The 24,064-nt window shown below is 36.8% G+C and overlaps 1 protein-coding gene and 1 long non-coding RNA gene across 3 annotated transcripts; one reads left to right on the top strand and one right to left on the bottom strand.

Annotated features, from left to right (window-relative positions):
- Positions 1–674: 674 nt before the first annotated feature.
- Positions 675–3,823, bottom strand: LOC140565510 (uncharacterized). Its single transcript, XR_011980600.1, has 3 exons — positions 3,794–3,823; positions 2,314–2,364; positions 675–693 (listed from the first exon to the last, which is right to left on the bottom strand). It is a non-coding gene; the product is annotated as an uncharacterized lncRNA (long non-coding RNA).
- On the top strand, positions 2,372–13,624 carry LOC140565495 (receptor-type tyrosine-protein phosphatase H-like). 2 transcript variants are annotated; one of them, XM_072691429.1, is made up of 18 exons: positions 2,372–2,832; positions 3,965–4,055; positions 4,166–4,429; positions 5,047–5,310; positions 5,938–6,201; positions 6,848–7,111; positions 7,693–7,956; positions 8,900–9,154; positions 9,279–9,372; positions 9,833–9,856; positions 9,955–10,036; positions 10,274–10,364; positions 10,439–10,512; positions 10,757–10,894; positions 11,048–11,170; positions 11,403–11,563; positions 11,714–11,849; positions 12,241–13,624. In XM_072691429.1, exons 1-18 carry the CDS (start codon positions 2,779–2,781, stop codon positions 12,469–12,471), a joined length of 2,874 nt encoding a protein of 957 aa, XP_072547530.1. In that variant the 5' UTR covers positions 2,372–2,778; the 3' UTR covers positions 12,472–13,624. The 2 variants fall into 2 exon arrangements, with proteins under 2 accessions (XP_072547530.1, XP_072547536.1); XM_072691435.1 differs by lacking the exons at positions 9,279–9,372; positions 9,833–9,856; positions 9,955–10,036 and having other exon boundaries at positions 2,374–2,832; positions 8,900–9,087.
- The last annotated feature ends 10,440 nt before the right edge of the window (positions 13,625–24,064 follow it).

Below are 24,064 nucleotides of genomic sequence, written 5' to 3'. Positions count from 1 at the left end.
ATCCTGACCAGTTGGCAGTCTGGTATGGCAGTGCCACTGCTGCTGAACACAAGGCCCTGCAGAGAGTGGTGAAAACTGTCCAGTACATCACTGCAGCTGCCCTCCCACCCATACAGGACCTCTGTAATAAGACATGTAAGGAAAGCCATCAGCATCTCCTCTGACTCTAAAATGTAGCCTGACAGTGTGTTTGTTGTACCTTACAGTCCTGTGTTATTATAATGACAATAAAGTTGAATTGAACTGAAGATAACATCAAACTGCTCAAGAATAAAATCAATCATTTTTAATCACAGTAACGTAAACAAATCTATACTTTAGATAAGTTTAATGATGGTGTATTGGTTCACTACTGCAGCATATATAGGGTCGCATTACTACTGAAATGAGACACAAAGCAAAGCAATTGCTATAATAGAACAGTGCCTCCCACGGGTTGTAGTTCATAAAGTGCTCCATACACTTTGAGTTTGGAAAAAAAAAGGTACAGAAATTTTTAAAAAGCGTATCTCTCCAACTGTTAAGCATAGGGGTTCACTGATCATGCTTTTAGCCTGTGTTGCAGTCAGTGGTATTAGGAACATATCATTGGTAGAGGCATTGGGCCCACTTTGCTGTATTTTAATATTCAATATATAAAAATCTGATGAAAAGAGTTGATCTCCTCTTGTTCCGGCTCAGTTTGGGTGTGGTCTGCATTCACAAAGCATAAGTACAAATTACGATTACTATTGGCAGCAGGACCACAGGCAAAACATCTCTTTACTCTATGCCCTATAAATTCTAACCTTCTCTATTTCATTTCCTGGTTAAAAATCTGACAATCAAACATGACCCCATCCTCTCTACTTCAGAGCAACGGGGGGATTCCAGCTTCCTGTTCAACATTGAATTGACCTCAGTTAAGTTAATTATTTAAATCATTATTTGCTTTATGTTATAAAATATTCTGTGATAAAATTCCTTACTGAAATGCTTTAACAAGGAACAATCCACCTTCTCTGGGTAAATGATCACCTTAATTCAAGTGCCATTGGGCAAACAGTGAATCAGGAAGAAAGCTGTAAAAATAAAGACCAAAAAACAAGTCAACTAAGTAGGTAAAAATATTCAATGTGAGGAAATAGAAGCTGCATCACCCCAACGTATGCATCATAGCAGACACAGCAAGCCACCACAATTACTTTGAAGGAGACTGGCATAAAGGTTCACCAGAGCTCTGCAAAAACTGTTAAAAACATTAGAGTGAAGCATTAGAGTAACCCAGCTATACTGTGCGGTTTTGTCTCAAAATTCTATTTGTGGTGCAAATCTAACACTGCTTATTCCTGAAAAAATACAATAAGGGGTTATCAGGGTAGCTTTTCCTCAGTGGAGATATTTGTAAAATCATAGGATGGATGAATAAATTTACCTTTCAACAGGACAAAGATCCCAAGCACAAGACCAAGGCAACACAATTTGACCAACAAAAAGAGTTGTTCAGTGTACAGTGAACATTGTACAGTGACCATGTCAAAGTCCAGATCTTAGTCCAATCCACACGCTTCATCCAAACAACCTGAACAACCTAGATCTGCCAGGAGAACATTACATTATATTGCTGTGAAAAGTTTATTTTATATATATATATATACATTGCCTTTACAGCAGCCTATGGCCCGCCAGGGGTGTTCTTACAACATTTTCTAACGAGGGATAGCCCACCAGTTTATACAGACGTCCCTGCAGTCACTGAATAATACACCTTAGTGTGTAATAAGCTTTTCTGCATTAAGGGGTTAAAGAGCTTAATTTTCAAGGCTGTACCCCAACAGACTTCTGTAGCAAATGCTGGTTCTAAAAGGTGCTAATGTTAAGATATTGAATGCAGTCAAAATATGAATTTTAACTTTGAAAATGTACGTTAAGAGCATGTTTATTTGTAATTAATATGCTTATCGGAACAGTTTGTGTTTTATTTGTAAACCAGACAAAATAAAAGACTTGTAGAGTTGAATAGTCCGATGATGAGCTGAAGTAAACAATGTGAGATATGAAAGCCATAAACAGACACTGATTGTATGAAATGTATGATATTACTGATTATTGCTGATCATCCTCAAATTTACTTTATATTCTTATAGACTAAAGAAATTGAATGGGTAACCCATTCTTTTAATATGGGCACACTAGGAAACAACATGATCAGTAGGTTTTATATTTTAGGGACTGAGCTGCAAAAAGCAAAGAACCAGAGGGTTTCAGTTTGTTTATGCAAATACACAGTTAGTGCTGCCAAGATGTTGCTGATTAACAAGTATTATGTCTAACCTGTATTTTGATAGGTGTTCCTTGATGCTTGAAGTGCTCGAATTTTCCGAGCTGCAAAACAAGAGAAGTGTAATTAGCACGTCACTAAATGTAACCTTTATATGCCCTTAAGGATGAAGAAAGAGAGACAAATTCAAAACGAAGGACAAACTTAGATATAAACTTAGACTCATTAAGTATGATACATTGGTTTCAAAACGGGGAAGTTTAAGAAAGGGAGGACAAAGATTGAAATGCTTATTCAGAGCAGCAGAAAAAAGAGAAGTGCCATTAAAAGAGGTTATGATACGCTCTTAGGGAGGAAGACAGAGAGGCTTCAAATCAGAAGCCAATGACAAACTAAGAACCTGTCTAACGTTTATGTGCAGTAAAAGTTCTACAACAAGTGAAGCTGTGGAGGACTGGTGTTGAGCTGTCTGTAAAGAACTTCATTAGTCTTTATGGACTGTTTTGCTGGGTTAAATCATGGGACATCTTGTGCTGTCGCTGTTTCTGTGTCACTATGTGTTTCTCGTGTGGGTAAGTCAGTCTTAATCTATAGTAAGCTATGCTTGAGACACAAAGATCATGATGTCTACAAAATCTTCTGTTAGTTTAGTAAAGAAATGCAAGGCTAAATATTGTGGTGTAGCTCAATAATTAATTTTTTATTCACTTCTGTTTTGTTTGTTTTAACCAGTTCTTTCACTGCTGAAATGAATCAGTAACAACAAAACAAAATCAGTGCATGTTTGAGTTCATACATTTTGTAAAATAAAAAAAATAAAATAAGCAGGCAAACAGTTTGAGAGTCTGAACGAACAAAGTGGGAAGCAGATAACAAGAAGGTGTGGCACATAAAGGGATATGAATGCACAGAATATTAACAAAATGTAAGAAAAAACGGTGCAGTCTTATCATTCTGTTATTAGTTTCACATGAAATGGAATGGTTTACAGAATAAATTACTAATACAATAATTATTCCTTCATTATTTTTCATTTTGTTTCACTCAAAACACCTACTATATCTACCCCAATCTTCTAAATCATGCAGCATTGAAGAGACATACAGTTGAATGTTAGTTGAATGTTAGGTAAACATCTATGACACAATCTACAACAGGCCATCCAAGCAAAGTGTTACTGATATTTTGAAAATCTGAGAAACAGTTAAAAGTGATCTTTGCACTGCCAAAAGGGATCAATCTGAAAACCTCAGCATTACAATGAATCATACTTTACTAGTTGAGTTACAGTGTTGCTCTAATTTTTACTTATCCAGTCTAACTTATCACTGCCAGATCAAAGAAAAGCTTAAAAGCAAATCATTCCAAATTAAAGTATCTTTAGTTTTTTAGTGCACATTTCTCAACAAAATGCACAAATGTCACAGTATGCTATCCTTGATTAGAAACAGAAACTAACAAAAATGAAGTTGGTAATTATATTTAGCCTAAAAGTTCTAACCACTCAATTCTAAAACGAGTGAAGCTTCTTACCACTTGCTTCTGCGAGACATGGCATTAGATGTGCACATACTTAAGAATAAATGTGTGTGAAATTCAAAACCAACATGAAAAATAACTACATGACTTTAACTACATATTAAAGTCTGGGCCTATACTGTTGTATGCACATAGGTCATAAGTTTATTACTGCTCTTTTCACAGGGTCAGTTCTACTCAACTCCAACATCTTTGTCTACATCTATGGTGATATCTAGCCATATCGTCACAATCGGAGCACTGCCAGCCCAACCACGTATGATGTATTGTAACTTGATTGTTACTGTTATTATTTACATTGGCTGATGATCAAAGCTTTAATAGACCTGGATTTGAAATCCATTTCACACCTCTCTGTTTTTTTAGCTCCATCCAGTGTTGACAGTATATCTGTGAAGAGTCGCACTGAGACTGAGTTAACATTAGAGTGGAACAAAGTGAACAACAGCAGCAGTTACAGTTACAGACTGAACTACAATGGAAGAAACAACACCATCAACGGATCAGTGGGAGGATCTGTAGTGACACACACAGTCTCGTCTCTTTCTCCTGGAACTAAATACACCTTCACTCTGTACACTGTATTAGAAGGAGTGGAGAGTAGTGGATACACCTTTACCAGTGTCACCAGTAAGTGCAACTACTGTATCCTTGTGGGTCTTAAATAATTAATCTTTATCAAAGCAAACCTTTTAAACACATTTCCTCATTGATGTTATGTGCCATGATAAATTACACAATGTGTTACTGTATGTTTCAGTGCTCAGTGAATCTTTATAAAAAACATTCAGTCACGGGTACCAGCGGTGCTATATTGGGGAGGGGAAATGGGTTTGCGTTTGGACAATTCAAATAGCCTGTGACTGACAGGGGCCCTAAAAATGTAATAATTAAATGAGGGGTGTGGGGCCCAGTGTATTATATTTCATGGATACACCCCTGACTGGCTCTGTTTGCTTAAGGCAAAAATTGGGTGCCACATTTTGTCAATATTTTATAAAAAATATGTAAGGTTTAAAGCGCTGTGATTTCATCAGTGTTTGGTATTTTCTTTTTTTTTATTGTGTAAAAGACAACTGAAGATTTTATAAATGATATATGTTGTTTATATACATTAATCTTTACCCCACAGTCATGTTTAGATTTATTTCATGCACTTCAGCACTGTTTTGCAATTAAGCTCTTATTTAAAATTTAATTCCATCCCCTCTACCACTGCCCTCTCTCTCTCTCTCTCTCTCTCTCAGTTTCATCCAGTGTTGACAGTGTATCTGTAAAGAGTCGCACTGAGACTGAGTTAACATTAGAGTGGAACAAAGTGAACAACAGCAGCAGTTACAGTTACAGACTGAACTACAATGGAAGAAACAACACCATCAATGGATCAGAGGGAGGTTCTGTAGTGACACACACAGTCTCATCTCTTTCTCCTGGAACTAAATACACCTTCACTCTGTACACTGTATTAGAAGGAGTGGAGAGCAGTGGATACACCTTTACCAGTGTCACAAGTAAGTGCAACTACTGTATCCTTGTGGGTCTTAAATAATTAATCTTTAGCAAAGCAAACCTTTTAAACACATTTCCTCATTGATGTTATGTGCCATGATAAATTACACAATGTGTTACTGTATGTTTCAGTGCTCAGTGAATCTTTATAAAAAACATTCAGTCACGGGTACCAGCGGTGCTATATTGGGGAGGGGAAATGGGTTTGCGTTTGGGCAATTCAAATAGCCTGTGACTGACAGGGGCCCTAAAAATGTAATAATTAAATGAGGGATGTGGGGCCCAGTGTATTATATTTCATGGATACACCCCTGACTGGCTCTGTTTGCTTAAGGCAAAAATTGGGTGCCACATTTTGTCAATATTTTATAAAAAATATGTAAGGTTTAAAGCGCTGTGATTTCATCAGTGTTTGGTATTTTCTTTTTTTTTATTGTGTAAAAGACAACTGAAGATTTTATAAATGATATATGTTGTTTATATACATTAATCTTTACCCCACAGTCATGTTTAGATTTATTTCATGCACTTCAGCACTGTTTTGCAATTAAGCTCTTATTTAAAATTTAATTCCATCCCCTCTACCACTGCCCTCTCTCTCTCTCTCTCTCTCTCTCTCTCTCTCTCAGTTTCATCCAGTGTTGACAGTGTATCTGTAAAGAGTCGCACTGAGACTGAGTTAACATTAGAGTGGAACAAAGTGAACAACAGCAGCAGTTACAGTTACAGACTGAACTACAATGGAAGAAACAACACCATCAATGGATCAGAGGGAGGTTCTGTAGTGACACACACAGTCTCATCTCTTTCTCCTGGAACTAAATACACCTTCACTCTGTACACTGTATTAGAAGGAGTGGAGAGCAGTGGATACACCTTTACCAGTGTCACAAGTAAGTGCAACTACTGTATCCTTGTGGGTCTTAAATAATTAATCTTTAGCAAAGCAAACCTTTTAAACACATTTCCTCATTGATGTTATGTGCCATGATAAATTACACAATGTGTTACTGTATGTTTCAGTGCTCAGTGAATCTTTATAAAAAACATCCAGTCACGGGTACCAGCGGTGCTATATTGGGGAGGGGAAATGGGTTTGCGTTTGGGCAATTCAAATAGCCTGTGACTGACAGGGGCCCTAAAAATGTAATAATTAAATGAGGGATGTGGGGCCCAGTGTATTATATTTCATGGATACACCCCTGACTGGCTCTGTTTGCTTAAGGCAAAAATTGGGTGCCACATTTTGTCAATATTTTATAAAAAATATGTAAGGTTTAAAGCTCTGTGATTTCATCAGTGTTTGGTATTTTCTTTTTTTTATTGTGTAAAAGACAACTGAAGATTTTATAAATGATATATGTTGTTTATATACATTAATCTTTACCCCACAGTCATGTTTAGATTTATTTCATGCACTTCAGCACTGTTTTGCAATTAAGCTCTTATTTAAAATTTAATTCCATCCCCTCTACCACTGCCCTCTCTCTCTCTCTCTCTCTCTCTCTCTCTCTCTCTCTCTCTCTCTCTCTCTCTCAGTTTCATCCAGTGTTGACAGTGTATCTGTAAAGAGTCGCACTGAGACTGAGTTAAAATTAGAGTGGAACAAAGTGAACAACAGCAGCAGTTACAGTTACAGACTGAACTACAATGAAAGAAACAACACCATCAACGGATCAGAGGGAGGTTCTGTAGTGACACACACAGTCTCATCTCTTTCTCCTGGAACTAAATACACCTTCACTCTGTACACTGTATTTGAAGGAGTGGAGAGCAGTGGATACACCTTTACTAGTGTCACCAGTAAGTGCAACTACTGTATCCTTGTGGGTCTTAAATAATTAATCTTTATCAAAGCAAACCTTTTAAACACATTTCCTCATTGATGTTATGTGCCATGATAAATTACACAATGTGTTACTGTATGTTTCAGTGCTCAGTGAATCTTTATAAAAAACATTCAGTCACTGGTACCAGGGGTGCTATATTGGGGAGGGGAAATGGGTTTGTGTTTGGGCAATTCAAATAGCCTGTGACTGACAGGGGCCCTAAAAATGTAATAATTAAATGAGGGATGTGGGGCCCAGTGTATTATATTTCATGGATACACCCCTGACTGGCTCTGTTTGCTTAAGGCAAAAATTGGGTGCCACATTTTGTCAATATTTTATAAAAATATGTAAGGTTTAAAGCGCTGTGATTTCATCAGTGTTTGGTATTTTCTTTTTTGTGTAAAAGACAACTGAAGATTTTATAAATGATATATGTTGTGCACTTCAGCACTGTTTTGCAATTAAGCTCTTATTTAAAATTCCATCCCCTCTACCACTGCCCTCTCTCTCTCTCTCTCTCTCTCTCTCTCTCTCTCTCTCTCTCTCTTTCAGTTCCATCCAGTGTTGACAGTGTATCTGTAAAGAGTCGCACTGAGACTGAGTTAACATTAGAGTGGAACAAAGTGAACAACAGCAGCAGTTACAGTTACAGACTGAACTACAATGGAATAAACAACACCATCAGTGGATCAGAGGGAGGTTCTGTAGTGACACACACAGTCTCATCTCTTTCTCCTGGAACTAAATACACCTTCAATCTGTACACTGTATTTGAAGGAGTGGAGAGCAGTGGACACACCTTTACCAGTGTCACCAGTAAGTGTGGCCGTTTATATTAGCGAGGAAATAACAACTTTATATGAAAACCAGATAAGCCTAGGTTTGCCAGAATGCTATGGACTGCAAAGCATTGTCACAATCAATCAAATGTAATTTGCATAGCACCTGTTACAGCTGATGTTGTAAAAAGCAGCTTTTCAGGAATCCAGTATCAGTACAAAAGATCAACAAAACAAAACCCAGTGAGCAAGCCAAGGCAACAGTGATAATGAAAAACTCTGGACGAAGAAACCTTCTTAACTAACTCTGAACTAACTCTTAACTAACTCTAACTCTTAACCCTGCTTTTCCTGCACATCTCCTCCACAAAGTCTTTCACCTTCTTGCTCCATTTATTGCAACTACCCTTCCACATATTTCCTTCTCTCCCTTTTGAAAACTGCGACAGACCCTCTCATCACTTTCCTCTTCAGCTATCCTTCTTTGAGACCAGCAAGATCCTCCCTACTTGACCAATTACTGAAAGATGTTCTGCACAGCAAATGAAACTTGAAGTATTGCATCTGATCTATGCAAGGTCTTCACCGTTTTCTCCTTTCTCATGACCCCCCCCACACACACACACACACTCCCACTGGAATATTTTCTCACCTTCTTTGTGGGGAAACTCAATAACTGATGACTTCTAAGTACAGCAGTGTTTGTGTGAAACTTGAAATTGCCTGCCATGCTTTCACAGACAGTTATGGAATATCCATGTATGCTTATTCCTAGTAATTCGGTAGGCAGAGGAAATTTTTGTGATTTTTAACAAACTTCATGCAAAAAAGAAAAATCTTTATTTGACCAATTTATCCAAGCAGACTTACAGAGAAATTAAACTCAACAAGAAAAGCCTATAAACACTAATGCATGTTTCATTTAGGCTCTGTCCTTATCATGATGCTTCTATTGTCTCTCTTGTCACTCCTGTCTCTAGTTCCAGCTGCTGTAACTGGTCTACGCTGTGTGTATGTATCTGGAGGCTATGGTCTAGCAGTCTTTTGGGGTCCTCCTATTGGGAAGAGGACAGCTGTGCAGGTCAACATGAATGGCCAAAGTTTTAATGAGAGTGGGGAAAGTCTGTCTGTAGGGGGACTGCAACCTGCCAAGTGGTACACCCTGACTGTGAGTGCACTCTCTTGGGGTTTAGAGAGTAACCTACTCTCAATTACCTGTCAGACTGACCCAAGAGGTGAGAAGGTTACAGATGTGATTGCTCTACACAGTCCTCCAGTTTTAAATATTTAACAGATTTATTTCAAGAATCCAAACCATCAATAATAATATTAAACAACTAATTCAGCTATTTATTCCAGGAGTCATAGCTGGCATTGTGGTGTTCCTACTGTTGGTCATCATCATTCTTTGTATTGGTATCTTTATATGGCATCACAAGCCAGAGCTTCCCAGGTGGGTGTTGCTATTGTTTTTAAGACAACACTTGGATTGCGTTGCCACAGTCAGATTGCACTTACTACATTTTCTCAGGTTTGAGGACAGGTCATTATTACCTGTTTGATTAGGTTTAGGGCATCTAGAAAAAACTAGCAAAAATGGTAATTTGCCTTGTGGAGAACGGGGGAATAAAATAAAGTGTTTGTTGGCCTGTTTTCTTTTCTTCTTATTTGACAAAAATAGTCATCACAAAAATGGTTATGGCTAGGCTATGGCTATGATATTTTAGCCATAGGCTATGATATTTTCACATGGTTGCTGTATACAGCCTGTTTTTGTGTAGTTTTCTACACAAGTCTTATCTTTAAAGCTGTTTATCTGGATACTTTTGAGTCTAGAAGCAATTTCCAATATATATTTTATCTTTAAAGCAATTCAAATCTGACCAATGATGTCTACAATTTCTTTGTTCCAGTGTGTTTAGAAAGTCATCTGAAGAGTAAGTTTGCTCTACAGTAGTAGTTATATATATACATTATTTCATTATTGTGTGGGATTAGCTTAGCAATTTGTATTTAGCTATTTCATTGTTTCCAGGCCAATTTCCCTGAAACAGTTTCCAAAACACTTCAACTCTATGAGTCATGATGAGAATCGCGGCTTTAGCAAGGAATATGAGGTACAGTCAGTGTGTGTGTGTGTGTGTGTGTGTGTGTGTGTGTGTGTCTTGGGTAAATATGAATCATATTACAGTCAATGGTGCAATGGTGAGAAGCAACCATGGTACTCTTTCCAGATAGAAATGGCACATGGAAAAGGTCTGCCTGTGAAAAAACTGTTTTCCTCTAATGTGCTTTACTCAATCATTTTCAGCTGCAGAAATGATTTATTATTGTTGTTGTTTCGTTGCTTACAGGACTTAAAAGTTGTGGGTACAGATCAGAGCTGTAAAGCTGCTCTCCTCCCTAAGAACCAGAGCAAGAACAGATTCAGCAATGTTCTGGCCTGTGAGTGTTACTCTTATGGATATCATAAAAAATACAATAGACAACAAAATATACATATTTTTCTTTTTCTGTAGATGATTCATCTCGTGTAAAGCTCAGTGTACACAGCAGTGCTGACTCTGACTATATCAATGCAAACTACATGCCTGTAAGTCTTCCTTCAAACACACCTGAATGTCATATAGAAACAACAGAGGAAATAAAGTATGGTACATCCAACTGAACGCTATACAAAGAAATCCAGTAATAATAATGTAATAATATGTTATATATTGATTGAGGTTGCTAAGCAAATCTGATCATAGTCTGTACAACTTCTACACTGTGGTCTACAATGTTATGAATGTTTCAATGTGTGTGTGTGTGTGTGTGTGTGTGTGTACATATGCTAGGGATATGGCAGAAACAACAAACAGTATATAGCTGCTCAGGGTCCTCTTGCTTCCATGGTCTGTGACTTCTGGAGGATGGTGTGGGAACAGAAGTCTCAGGCTATTGTCATGCTGACCAGCTGTACAGAGAGTGCAAGGGTATGTTTGAGGGAATACAGCACTAAAGCACTATTTATAAACGTTATATTCCACAGCGGTCGTGAACATCAGTTGTAATATAAAAGCATTGCTTTTTACTACTGTATTAGTGAACCTGAGACCTTTCACACTCTTTCCCTGATTGTTCTGCAGATCAAGTGTGATCAGTACTGGCCAGTGGACTCCAGTCCCTGTGCTTATGGCAACCTGCAGGTCACTGTCAAATCAGAGCAGATAGAGAAAAGCTGGACTCTGCGAGAATTTGAAGTGAAAAATGTGAGTTTAATGCTTAAATGGTAAAAATGTAGAAATACCTTATAATGTTTATGCATTATTATTATTATTATTATTATTATTATTATTATTATTATTATTATTATTTTCTTACTGTATTATTTTTTTTAACATGAGAGAACAAACTGTTTGTCGTGTGTGTGTGTGTGTGTGTGTGTGTGTGTGTGTGTATGTGTGTGTGTGTGTGTCTGTTATTTGTGTGCGTTTTGTGTAGACTGTTAACTTTGAGGAACGGAGAGTAAGTCACTTCCATTTCACGACTTGGCCCCATCATGGAGTTCCCAGGAGAACAGATGAGTTGATCCAGTTCCAAGGGGCTGTCCGACAGCACATAGAGAGTTCCCCATCCACAGGACCTACAGTAGTACACTGCAGGTAAACACATCACACTCTACAGTAGTATGCTACATGTAGAATAGACATAAAGCATAAATTATATATTTAATAATTATAACATAGTAAGATGACTGTTGTATGTATGTCCTGTTGAATGTGAGTGTGTGTGTGTGTGTGTGTGCTCTGCAGTGCTGGAGTGGGCAGGACAGGCATTTTTATTGCCCTGGATACGGTACTGCAGCAACTTGAGAAACAGAGAGCTGTCAGCATTGCCGCCTGTGTACATCGCATGAGACTCAACCGGCCTCTCATGGTGCAGACTGAGGTACAGCCCATTACCAGCAGCAGTGAGGGACCTTAGCATAGACCAGCAAAAAGAACAATGGAAAGATATTGTTGAGGAGAAATATGTTGAAAAGGTTCTTGTACTTTACAATATCTTTCCAGTGCACATGTTGTAGACATGTTTGTAAAATTAGAAATTTATTAGTAACTTTATTATGATCTTGCTGTATATTTTTACATGAAATAACTAAAATAGACATTCTCAAGTGAAAGCAAAAATGTTAAAATAAAAGAAGTATTATATCTATATTTCTACTTACATATAATGATACGTGCTTTTAAATGTATCATTACAAAAACCTTGCAGTAATTGCAGTTAATATTGCTTTTATCCTTAAGCTTTTCCAACACTGCTATCCTTTCCCTTGCAGTCTCAGTATATGTTCTTGCACCAGTGCATCATGGATTCTCTGCGACCCACAAAAACCATTCCTGAGTCAGTATATGAAAATTCAGACATCTATGAAGACCCGGATATTTATGAAAATCCAGATACTAATGAAAATGTAGATATTTATGAAATTCCAGATACTAATGAAAATTCTGATATTTATGAAAATCCAGATATGACCTATGCTAATGCTATTGTCCTAACACCATAGAACACAGCCAACTCAAAAGTATAAACAGTTAGTTCACAAGAAATCAATCACTAATTCTCTCATTAGATTCATCTTAATCACCGTTGTCAGGATACTTGATTTTGTTTTTTTTAGATAATTTTTGATGACTTCATACCCCTAAGCAGAACGTGTTGTTCTATTTTACTTGATATGACATCTGCTAGCCTGCCAGTAATTGTTCATGTCTCACCTTCCCATGTTTGTGCATACACAAAGCAAAAATGCAAAGTTGAATGATGGTAATATTCATGACCCCTATTTTGACTTGATAGGCTTCTATGATTATCTGAATTATGTGAAATATTGCAAAAATGTAAACAATTTTTAAACACAGGGGTAATATTACATATTAACACAAAGCACACTAAAAGATCAACAGTATTTTATTAAATTCACATTGAGAGCTCTATATGTAGATGCAGATACACAGTTAATTGTTAACAGTTTGTTTTTAACAAATATGAAATAAGTAATTTTTATTGTTGAACTCACAATCAAATGTTACACACTTCTATACCTTAATACTAAATCAGCTTGTTTTGCACTGTAGTCACTTTAGGTATGGGATATTAAGTCTTTGGGTGCAAAATAGCTGTAATAATGTGGGTTTAAAAAAAGTTTTGTCTTTAGTTAATACATTTAGATTGTTAATAGCATATTGCATGTAAGTAAACAAAAAAGGAAACAAAAAAGGATTTTACAATGATCAAGTCAAAGTCCACCTAGTTGAGAATCTGTAGAACTATTGCACATTGTAGTCCACAAGCTTCACTGTAGTCCTGAGCAATCTGGAGCAAATGTGATAGGAAGAATGAGTGAAAGTCACTCCCAAGCAGGGTATAAAGCTTTAACCCCTTAAACAGCCTGTGGCCAGTCGGCACGTTTGTAGAGATGTCAGCTTGTAGAGACGTCCCTGTAGTTACTGAATAATATGCCTTAATATGTACTAAGGCTTGCAGTGGTAAGATAAATGGTTCCAGTACTGAAAAGGGTTCTATAACTGGCGTGCCTTTCCAAAAGAACAGCAAAAGGTGGTTCTACGAAGTGGTAATGTGAAGAGATGGAATGCTGACAAAATATATTTTAATATATTTTTGTTGATTTGCAATAAATATATTCTTGCTGGAACAAACAGCGTCTCCGTTGATTTAGAGGGTTGAATACTTCTGTAATGCACTGAATATTTAGAAATTTCAGATTTAGGAATTCCTGTTGAAAGTCTGAAGCAAACACCACTTATAGCTTAAAATCCTCAAAAACACTTTATATTCTTATAGACTACAGACTAATATTTGCTTCAGTTTTTTAGCATAGATATAGTCTGTGGGTTTCATGTTTTAGGAACTGAGCTGCAAAAAGGAAACAGCCAGTTGGTTTCAGCTTGTTCATGCAGATACACAGTTAGTGCTGCCAAGATGTTGCTGATTAACAACTATGTTTTACTTTGACTTTTTATTAATTACATTTTACACATTCTTTGATAGATATTCCTTAAAGCTTGAAGAATGCAGTACCTCCCTGATATATCATAACATGTGTATTCACTGGGATTTGAACAAATTCAAAAGATGGAACTGATGCAGAAGTTCAGAGTAAACTTTATAATGCATAGAAACATATTATAGTGTCTAGAAAAACATTGACTTCACTGAGCGACAGCAATGTAATGTATTTAAATATAAATTATTTAAATATGACGAACTAGATAAAAGATATGCAAAATATTTATTTTTGAAAGAACAAAGTGAGTAGAATGAATGCGCCAACAACAACAACAATGAAAGAGAGCATTAAGATACATGAGACAGAGAGACTAAAAGAGGTGGAGATTCAAAACAGAGAAGTATAAGAAAGGGAGAACAAAGTTTGAAGTGCCAGGATATTCTGGAAAAAGGAGACAAGATAAGTTCTTAGGGAGAAAGAAAGACTAATAGACTTTAAATACGAACATTTAAGCAATATCTTGTCCAAAAACCTACTGATCTTAATGAACAGTTTTTCCTGACTGGATCATGGGACAACTTGTGCTGTCACTGTTTCTGTGCCACTGTGCTGCTCTTGTGTGGGTAAGTCAGTCAGTATACTGGGAATGGTGTCTACTAATCTTCGGTTTCTGCAACTTGACGTTTTATTAGTTTTTAAAGATTTTTTAAAACAAATATTGAATAAAAATGGTTCTTTTAGAACAGAGTAAAATAGTGGTACAAAGGAAGTACACAGCAAAGCAGGGTCAGTTATTGCTCAAATACATTAATAACATTGGATTGCATGCTGTATCTATTTTGTATTAAAGAGAGTGTGACAACATATTTACAATTTAAAGAATATCTTTATTATTTTATTCAAATTTGTGGCAGTTTTATATGGTATATATATGGTATATATATGGTATATACAGTCATGCCCGAAAGTATTCATACCCCTGGCAAAGTTTGACTTAAATTTACTTTTATTTAACCAGAAATTATATTTTTGCCTGGAAATGACACAGGCATCTCCCAGGAGATAACACAATGATGTACAAGAGGCATCATTGTGGGAAAAAATATTTCTCAGCTTTTATACACATTTGAACAAAAAGTGGCATGTCCAAAATTATTCATACCCTTCTCAATAATTAATAGAAAAGCCTTTATTGGCTATTACAGCAATCAAACGCTTCCTGTAATTGCTGACCAGCTTTTTGCATGTCTCCACTGGTATTTTTGCCCATTCATCTTTAGTGATGAGCTCCAACTCTTTGAGGTTCGAGGGTCTCCTTGCCATCACCCTGATCTTTAGCTCCCTCCACAGATTCTCAATTGGATTCAAGTCAGGACTCTGGCTGGGCCACTGCAAAACATTAATGTTTTTGTCTGCTAACCATTTCTTCACCACTTTGGCTGTGTGTTTTGGGTCGTTGTCGTGCTGAAATGTCCACCGGTTCCCAAGGCCAAGTTTCTCTGCAGACTGCCTGATGTTGTTGTTGAGAATCTTGATGTATTGCTCTTTTTTCATGGTGCCATTTACTGCGATCAAGTTCCCTGGTCCATTGGCTGAAAAACACCCCCAAAACATTAGGTTCCCACCACCATGTTTGACAGTGGGGATGGTGTTCTTATGGTTGAAGGCTTCTCCTTTTTTACGCCAAATGGTGCACACATCATTGTGGCCAAACAATTCAATTTTTGTTTCATCTGACCATAAAACAGAACACCAGAAGTCTTCTTCTTTGTCCAGATGAGCATTTGCAAAGGTCAAGCGGGCTTTTGTGTGCCTTTTCTGGAGAAGTGGTGTCCTCCTTGGCCTGCGTCCGTGGAACCCAGCAGTGTGCAGTGTCCGTTGAACTGTCTGCCTTGAGATGTCGCCACCAGCAGAGTCCAGATTCACCAGGATGGCCTTGGTGGTGATCCTTGGATTTTTCTTCACCTCTCTCACTATTCTCCTGGCCAGCACAGGTGTCACTTTTGGCTTCCGACCACATCTTCTGAGATTTTCCACAGTGCGGAACTTCTTGTATTTTTTAATAATACTTTGCACTGTAGCCACTGGAACTTGAAAACATTTTGATATGGCTTTATAGCCCTTTCCTGACTTGTGAGCGGCCACAAGTGAGCTCCACATTAGTGAGCTCCTTTGTCTTAGCCATGACTGTCCACAAACCAACTGCAGAGAGCTGCTGTTTTTCTCCTGTTGAGTTGATTAAAACAGCTGTTCCCAATGAATCAGGGTAATTAGGATGCTTTAAAACAGCTTGGACTATTTGGAATGGTATAGAACTTTGGATTTTCCCATATACTGTGACAGTTTTCAAAGGGTATGAATAATTTTGGACATGCCACTTTTTGTTCAAATGTGTATAAAAGCTGAGAAATACTTTTTCCCACAATGATGCCTCTTGTACATCATCGTGTTATCTCCTGGGAGATGCCTGTGTCGTTTCAAGGCAAAAATATAACTTCTGGTTAAATAAAAGTAAATTTAAGTCAAACTTTGCCAGGGGTATGAATACTTTCGGGCATGACTGTATATATATATATATATATATATATATATATATATATATGTAAGTACATTAAAATAAATAATCACAGATTGGCCAAATGTGAATGTATATATTGAGGGGAGGATGTTTTTTTACCTAAAATAGAACTTGCTCATTCAAATCTCACATTCCTAATATCATATGTATTTCATACAGCTCTATAAGTATGGAAACGCTTCTGCAAAGTCTTTTATTAGAGTGCAGCAGACTTGACAAAGGCTTTATCATTGCATATAAAAAACCGTTTACTGTAATATTATGAGTACAAGATAAAGGTTTACAGGATAAAGCTGATAATAGTTAATAATTGAAACCCCTCATGTCTTCTCTATTCAATTTTATTTAATGGCATGTTGTCTAATTATTTAACAAAAATAAGAGGAAGTAGAAGAATAAAACTCACCTGTACAAACATTCAGAGTGATGTTCATTTGGCTGACAAAAAATAGTATTTAAATGAAATAAATCCAAACAGAACTTCCAATATCCTTTACATGAGCTACCAGATTAAATACAATTTATTTAAACAAATTTTTATAGTTTTTAAAAACACTATAATGTTGGTGTAATCAAACCCTTCCCTTAAGCTTCTGTGAAGTGTAGAATGTGAATGGAAAAAGTGCACTGTCTTTAGAAAGTTTGGGCAGTCATGAGCTTTGAACAGTTTTGCTACTATTGCATGTTAAGGTAAGGCTCATTAAAGAATATTAGCTATGACATCATATAACCTTCATATAACCTAAGTCGCTCTGGACAGGAGCCTCTGCTAATTGCCGTAAATAAAACCCTGAACAGTTTTTAATGTTTTCTGTTCATTTTAAAAGTTTGAATGTTTGCGTTCATCATTTCACATATAGGGACGATGAATAATTAATTGTATGCACAAATGTTTGTTATACTGTATATAAGTTATATTTCACACATTTTCCGTATTGTACAAATCTCTTTTTAAAATCCTTTATCAAGGACACAAACTTTTTTTTAGTAAAACTCTTTAAGACAAAGAAAAATTTGAAGGTGGTAGATGTTTAATTAAACATTTATATATTTTTATATTAATTATAAAGTTCTATCACATTGATAAAACAGGGGAAAAAATGTTGATTCATGTAATTAATGTGATTTAAATCTGCACAGAATTGTGTCATAAAATATATAGAAGCAACAGAATTAAGGGAAGAAAATGAGTAAACATAAAGAGAAAGTGAATGATAAATGGATCCTCTCAGACCTGTTATACAGCCTTGCTGGTAATGCCCCTCATTGGCAAATACAAACACAGGACAGACACACAATACGTATCTTTCATCTGTATATGACAGACTAAACAAAGCAGACTGCAATGGAAATCTTGCAAATGACCCGACAATAAGGGGTCATCACCTAAGGAACAGGTTAGTGTGTATCTGTGCATTGAGCAGTAAAACATTTGAAGTAACTACATTCTTTTTGTGGTTACAATTTTAATGCTTAGCATTTGCCAACAGAGTAAAATATGCATCTAAGGAAAGAAATAGGGGGGGAGGGCAGAAAACAAGATTAACACAGAATATAAACGGCAGCAATTTATATTCTCAAACATAGGAGAAATTATGATATTACTGATCTATATAGCTAAAGGAGTTGTTTTAATGCTTAAATTACACCCCACCATGAAGCACCAGTAGAATATCTGCCTGACTGATCCTTGCTGTACTACATTCAAGGCAGGCAATGGCCAAATATATATTATGACACAATCCAAAATCGATTCAGGCCTGCAGTATAGTTTAAAGCTGGCTACCAATAATCTTTTTTGAGTTATGGAATACTGACAGTTGGAGCCAACATTGAATAGAAGTAAGCATGGTCTATATGGGTCTATGGTTGCTTATAGGTCTATCCTCTTGAGACCCTGCATACTTTACCATAGTCTTCAAGATATACTATAATAAGGGCCCTACCTCAGGGCCCTATCTTACACCCTGCGCAAGGTACTTCACAATGCTCATTGCTATCTTACACCCTGCCAACATGTTTATTTTCACACCTTCCACCTGCATTGTTTAAATATAATGGTTCTTGTGAATATATCTACTTTGATAGCTGTGGTGGTCTTGAAATGAGGTGTCTTCAGGTAAATTTCTGGCATACTGCTATCTTGGCAACGGAAAACACAGGAGGGCCACTGACTGAAAACAACCTAGGCAGGTGCCAATGGTCAGATGTTCATTGTTATCTCCCAGCCACCTTGTTATGCATACATGGACAAGCAGCAGTGCACAAATACATAGTGCGTGCCAGTTGCCAGTTATGCAAACTTTTACATCAACAATAAACAGAATGCAAAATAACATTATTCTACAGGTGAAGTGCTCCACCGCTTCAGCAAGCCTTCCTAGACCGTACATGCCTTTTACACGTTTCAAGCCACACAAGGTGTACTTTTCCCATTATTATGATGGCAAAGATACACTGGCATGCCCTAAATCATGCTGCATGGTGTGCGGTTGACGGCTCGCCAAAAGATAGCTAAAATAGGGCCCTCTGTGTTGTAGAATGGTTGTTGGCATGTTAGCATCTTGTTAGAATGTGAAAGATGAAATACATGTATATGTAACTTTTCAAAATTGCAACATCACATGTAAGTGCAATTTCAACTATGAAGGCAAGTTGCCCGTTGCACATCCTTGGGAAAGGGGCATGACCATGGCGCCCTGGTAGTTAGAGAACAAGTGACAAGGCATCTTTTGGTTCAGCGCAATCCCATAGGGACCTTTATTGTCCCCCAACACCAAATAAACTTAACATAACTATAGCTCTTGTGGGGCTTCTAAAGGGACTACAAGCTAAACACAGTCTTCAATACTCTTAGTAGGCTTTGACCCTTGTGTTCCCACCTCCATGTCTCACTCAGTCAATGTCTCTCTCTTATGTGGGCTAAACTGAGCTGTTTTAAGCAACACCTGGAGTTCACTGGCTTAACCGGCTCCACCATGCTGAGCTAGGGCGGTGTCTGGACTAGTGTAGGGGCTATCCTATGGTCCCCCCTGTCTCCTCACTGCTACACTGTCTCAACATTATTTTTCAGCACTGTCCTGACATCAAATACTAATGCCCAATAAATAAACACAATGTGCCAATATCTCAAACATCCGAACCAGCCAAACTGTTTAAGCAGGGTTTGGACAAATGTTTATTTAGTGAGGTGATGCAGTTATTTGAAGTGGTACTTTTTAGATGAAATAAACAATCATCAGTCTTGTCAGTAACCGATCAACAACATATTATGTTCTGAATATTTGGTAGATTATCTAGAGTCTTTATTTGGAAAGTCCAAGTTCAGATCAGTAGCTGAATCACCTGAGAAATCCCTGATCATCTAACAGGTCTAACACAGACCATCTCGACACCCTCAACCAGCTGTTATAGACCTGCTGCTGACACCAGTCTGGATCTTAACTGGATTAGACTGAGATTAACGGCCAGGGTCAGGGTTAGGATTAGGTTGTGGGTTTGAGGGTAAGGTTAGAATTATGGCCAGGATATGAGTTAGGATTGGGTTTTGGATTGAGGTTAAGGTTAGAATTAGGACCAGGGTTAGGGTCAGGTTGTAGGTATTAATGGAAGTAACATATTAAGTCTACTTGATGTAACATATCAACAGTAAATCTGCTTGATGTCAATACTGCATCAACAGAACATCTTTAGGATCTTTTCCTCAGTGTATTCAGATACTTTACTGCTGCTTCTGCACTGGTATGTTACCAATACTCTGTTAAGAGTTTATTAATCATCACCACTCACCACTCACCACTCACCACACACCACACACCACATGCCAAATAAAGTTTAACTGGTGATGTTAACAAAATCTGAGATTGAGGAAGTTAATTCATTACATCATGGCTTAACACCAACAATATGTCTAAAAATGTTAGAATTTCATATTGAGTGGATGTTAATGTGGATGTTATGATGTTTAGCAAATGTTGTAATTTGGTCACCATAGCTCACAACTGAATGTTGGAATTTACGTCCATATGACGTTGGTGTGAGACTTTTGGAAGACGTAATTACTGTATTATGCAGTAACTACAGAGGCGTCTGTAACAACTGGGGGGGGGGGGGTATTCTTTGGCAATCTACATTTGTAATGACACTTTAGGTTCTTTAGGGGTCGTCACTATTATACATCAAATTGACATTGGCATTAGACATTGTCCCGGCATTGAATTACCTGATGTCACTAGATGGGGTGACAATAGCCTTTATTCCAAATACAAACAAATGGCTCTTTATAATCAAATTCCAAACGTGTGATATGCAAATGAGTATACAAATCTGGCACACCTCACGGCTGTGGAAAGGGACATAAACATGTCTGCGTCTGTATATGACTAAAGACTAAACAAAGCAGGCTACAATGGAACTGACGCAGTGAAATAAACATTCGTAGGAACAGGTCTGATGATAATGTGTTCGTTTTAACTTCACATCAGCAGATCTTGCATCTGTACTGTTAGTACTGTAATGTCAGTATTAGGACTGTTAACATTGTGGTCACAACTTCCAAAACACCAAAACGCAGAAGATGAGAATATAATGTCTTCATTTGGCCTCATTTATACTAGGTTTTTAGATTCCACAAGTCTAAAAGCAAGCTAAACCAATACAGTACAATGAACCATTGAACCAGGGAACTGAAAATAAACAGCTGAAAAAAAATAAATAAAATGAACATAAGAAACTACTGCACTGTAGTTTAACAGGAGCTGTAGCTGTCAAGAAACGTTTAGACCAAAGATTTCATGAACAGTGCAGTGAGGATCCTTCTGCCATCAGCAGTGGAGGTCTTCCTTGGCTTATCAGTCCCTTTTCGGTTGATGAGCTCACCAGTGCATTCTTTATTTTAATAGTATTACACACAGTTGATTTTGGTAATCCTAAGGCTTGGCCATGTCTCCAATGGTTTGAGTAATTTTAAACACCAGTGAAGTGTTTTGATTTCTACATGGTTTTAAAATTTAAAATTGTAGGCAGGGAGGCTTATCAAGGACATATGTGTCATTGTCCCAAACATAATTATACAACAAAAACCCCTTACATCCCCTGCGACACATATTTAGTGTCCCCTACTGGACTATCAGTGAAAAACAAGCATTTTCATCTGTTTAACGCACCATGTCAACACAACGGTTAGTATCCTGACAACACAACTGTTCAGTTTAAGCAATTGAGAGTGTGATTTGGCTAAAACTTAATGTATTAAATATTTAAACTATTTTTGGAACATTTTTAAGTATTTAGTGCATTAAAATAACCCATTTTAGAAAGATGACATGCATTTTATGAGACATGAGCATATCCTTTTTGATACTGTTGGTATTATGTGAAGACATATGCATTTTTTAAAGTTGTATTTCATGGGAATCATAAGTTGTGTCAAGGAGTGTTTACCCCTTAAAATTGCTTTTATACGAAAAAAAAAAGTGAAAACAGATTTCGACAAAGTAATGTAAAATACTAAATAATGTAAAATAAGTGACTGCATAAATATTCACCCCCTTTAAAGGGACTGACCTAATTTAACAGATGTCCAAGCAACTGGCGCTAGTAGGCACACAATTAGTGAAATGCAGATCATCTGAGTGTAGTCAATGTGTCTTAAGTGACTGTAGTTTAATCTCCTGAGACCCAGACTTTTGCTTGGTGTGCATTTTTCTCCTTTTTCTCCTTATTTATGATTAGTAGGACCGAACAAGTATGAAAACTAAACTTAGTCTTTGTACAGAAGGCTGTTTTTGCAAAAAACAATATCCTCATATATGGCCTAACAGTCAAAGTTAAAAGAAATATAATAAGTATCATGTGTAAACCTGCCTAGAGCTGTCCATCCTCACAAACTGGGCCTATCCACCCCAACTTAGTGCTGTGATTGTGACCAAAGGTACATCCACTAATTACTTACTTGAAGGGGGATACATTATATCTTTTTATTTAAGTGACATTAATTAGATTAAGTTGTCAATTCTTTAAAAAAAGCCAAATGATATTTACCATGATTGCATTTACAAAGGCAATAAAAGGAAAAAACAATCCTAGTGGTGAATACTTTTTATAGGCACTGTAATTATTGTATGTTCATTATTTCATTTATAAATGTAAAGGCTAGTCAAACTGTGATTTTAGGAACAGCACACACATTTATTCAGCTCCATGTTATGTTCCCTAATACATTTTGAAGAGAGAAAATTTTCACTTGAAATTCATTATTTAGTCAAATTCATTAAAAGTCATGTTTTAACTAATAGAATGGCATTGTATTTTGTCTAATTTGTTTTCTTAGTACATTACTGGAATCAGTGCATAAATGTAAATACCAATTGTATCAAACCTGATATACAAATATATCATCCCAAAATAAAATAAATAATTAAAAACATAATTGTGCTTTTTTAATTCAATCAAAATAAAATATGAAAAAGAATTTCCTTGCTATGATTTTTGTGTTGGGATAAAATTAGTGCTATAAACAGTATGCCTTAAACACCTAGAAATACTGTAGTGAGGCCAATTTTGGGACCAAAGTGGTTTCGAAAATCCTGATGCTCTGACGTATTTTCAGTGTAACACTCCTTGTTGCACCACACCACTTCTGTGAGCAGGTATACTCAAATCTGACCAACAAAATACAACAAACAGGTTATATTCTGCATTTGCATTTGCATGGAACTAGAGACTAGATCTGTTTTCAGCATGGCTGGATGTGGGTGACGTGAATCTAAAGGTTATGATGATTTAACAGTCATCATGTATATCATTATTCTTTTCATAGGGACAGCTGAATTCAATTCCAACCTCATTGTCTTCAGATGTGGTAACATCGAGCTCTAACACCATAACAGAAGCACTGACGACTCTATCATGTAAGATGTGTATCTCGCTGTTACTCTTAATGTCTTCATTGTCCTGATAAGAAATCAGCTTTCTATGCGTACATGGAAAAGTTCATGAACATCACATTTTATGAAGTATATGAGTTACTGCTCTGTTTAACCCCTTGACGCAGAAAGCCTTATCACACACTAAGGTGTATTACTCAGTAACTACAGGGACTTCTGTACAAACTGGTGGGGCTAATCTTTGTAGTTTGTAATAACACTTTTGGCCTAAACGAGCCATAGCATAAGATCGTCTTTTTTTAAAAAAAAACAACAAAACAAAACAAAACAAAACATATATTAACCAAGACTTCACTTAATTAAAACATAATAAGGTTGAAAACAACACCATACACAAGTACATTTCTCTATCTCTCTTTCTCTTTCTTCCAGCTCCATCCAGTGTTGACAGTGTATCTACAGTGCTACAGAACTACAATGGAACTACCACTACCACCAGTGTATCAGAGGCAGATTCTGCAGTGACACACACTGGCTTGTCTCTTTCTCCTGGGACTGAATACACCCATACCAGTGACAACAGTAAGTTTAATAACCATATTCTAGTGCTGTAAGTAATTAGAATTAGATCTGTGGTTTTTCTAATCACTAGGAGATTGCTATG

This window comes from Salminus brasiliensis, chromosome 1 (genome assembly GCF_030463535.1).
Source record: "Salminus brasiliensis chromosome 1, fSalBra1.hap2, whole genome shotgun sequence".
Classification (NCBI taxonomy): Eukaryota; Metazoa; Chordata; class Actinopteri; order Characiformes; family Bryconidae; genus Salminus; species Salminus brasiliensis.
Note: the sequence above shows the minus strand (reverse complement) of the source record. Positions and strands in the feature narration are given on the sequence as shown.

Excerpts from the sequence above, each read along its gene's own strand:
- LOC140565495 (XM_072691429.1), top strand. The coding sequence starts at position 2,779 with ATGGGACATCTTGTGCTGTCGCTGTTTCTGTGTCACTATGTGTTTCTC. Across the intron at positions 7,957-8,899 it reads CACCTTTACCAGTGTCACCA|TTCCAGCTGCTGTAACTGGT; the intron begins GTAAGTGTGGCC and ends TCCTGTCTCTAG. Across the intron at positions 11,564-11,713 it reads CCTACAGTAGTACACTGCAG|TGCTGGAGTGGGCAGGACAG; the intron begins GTAAACACATCA and ends TGTGCTCTGCAG.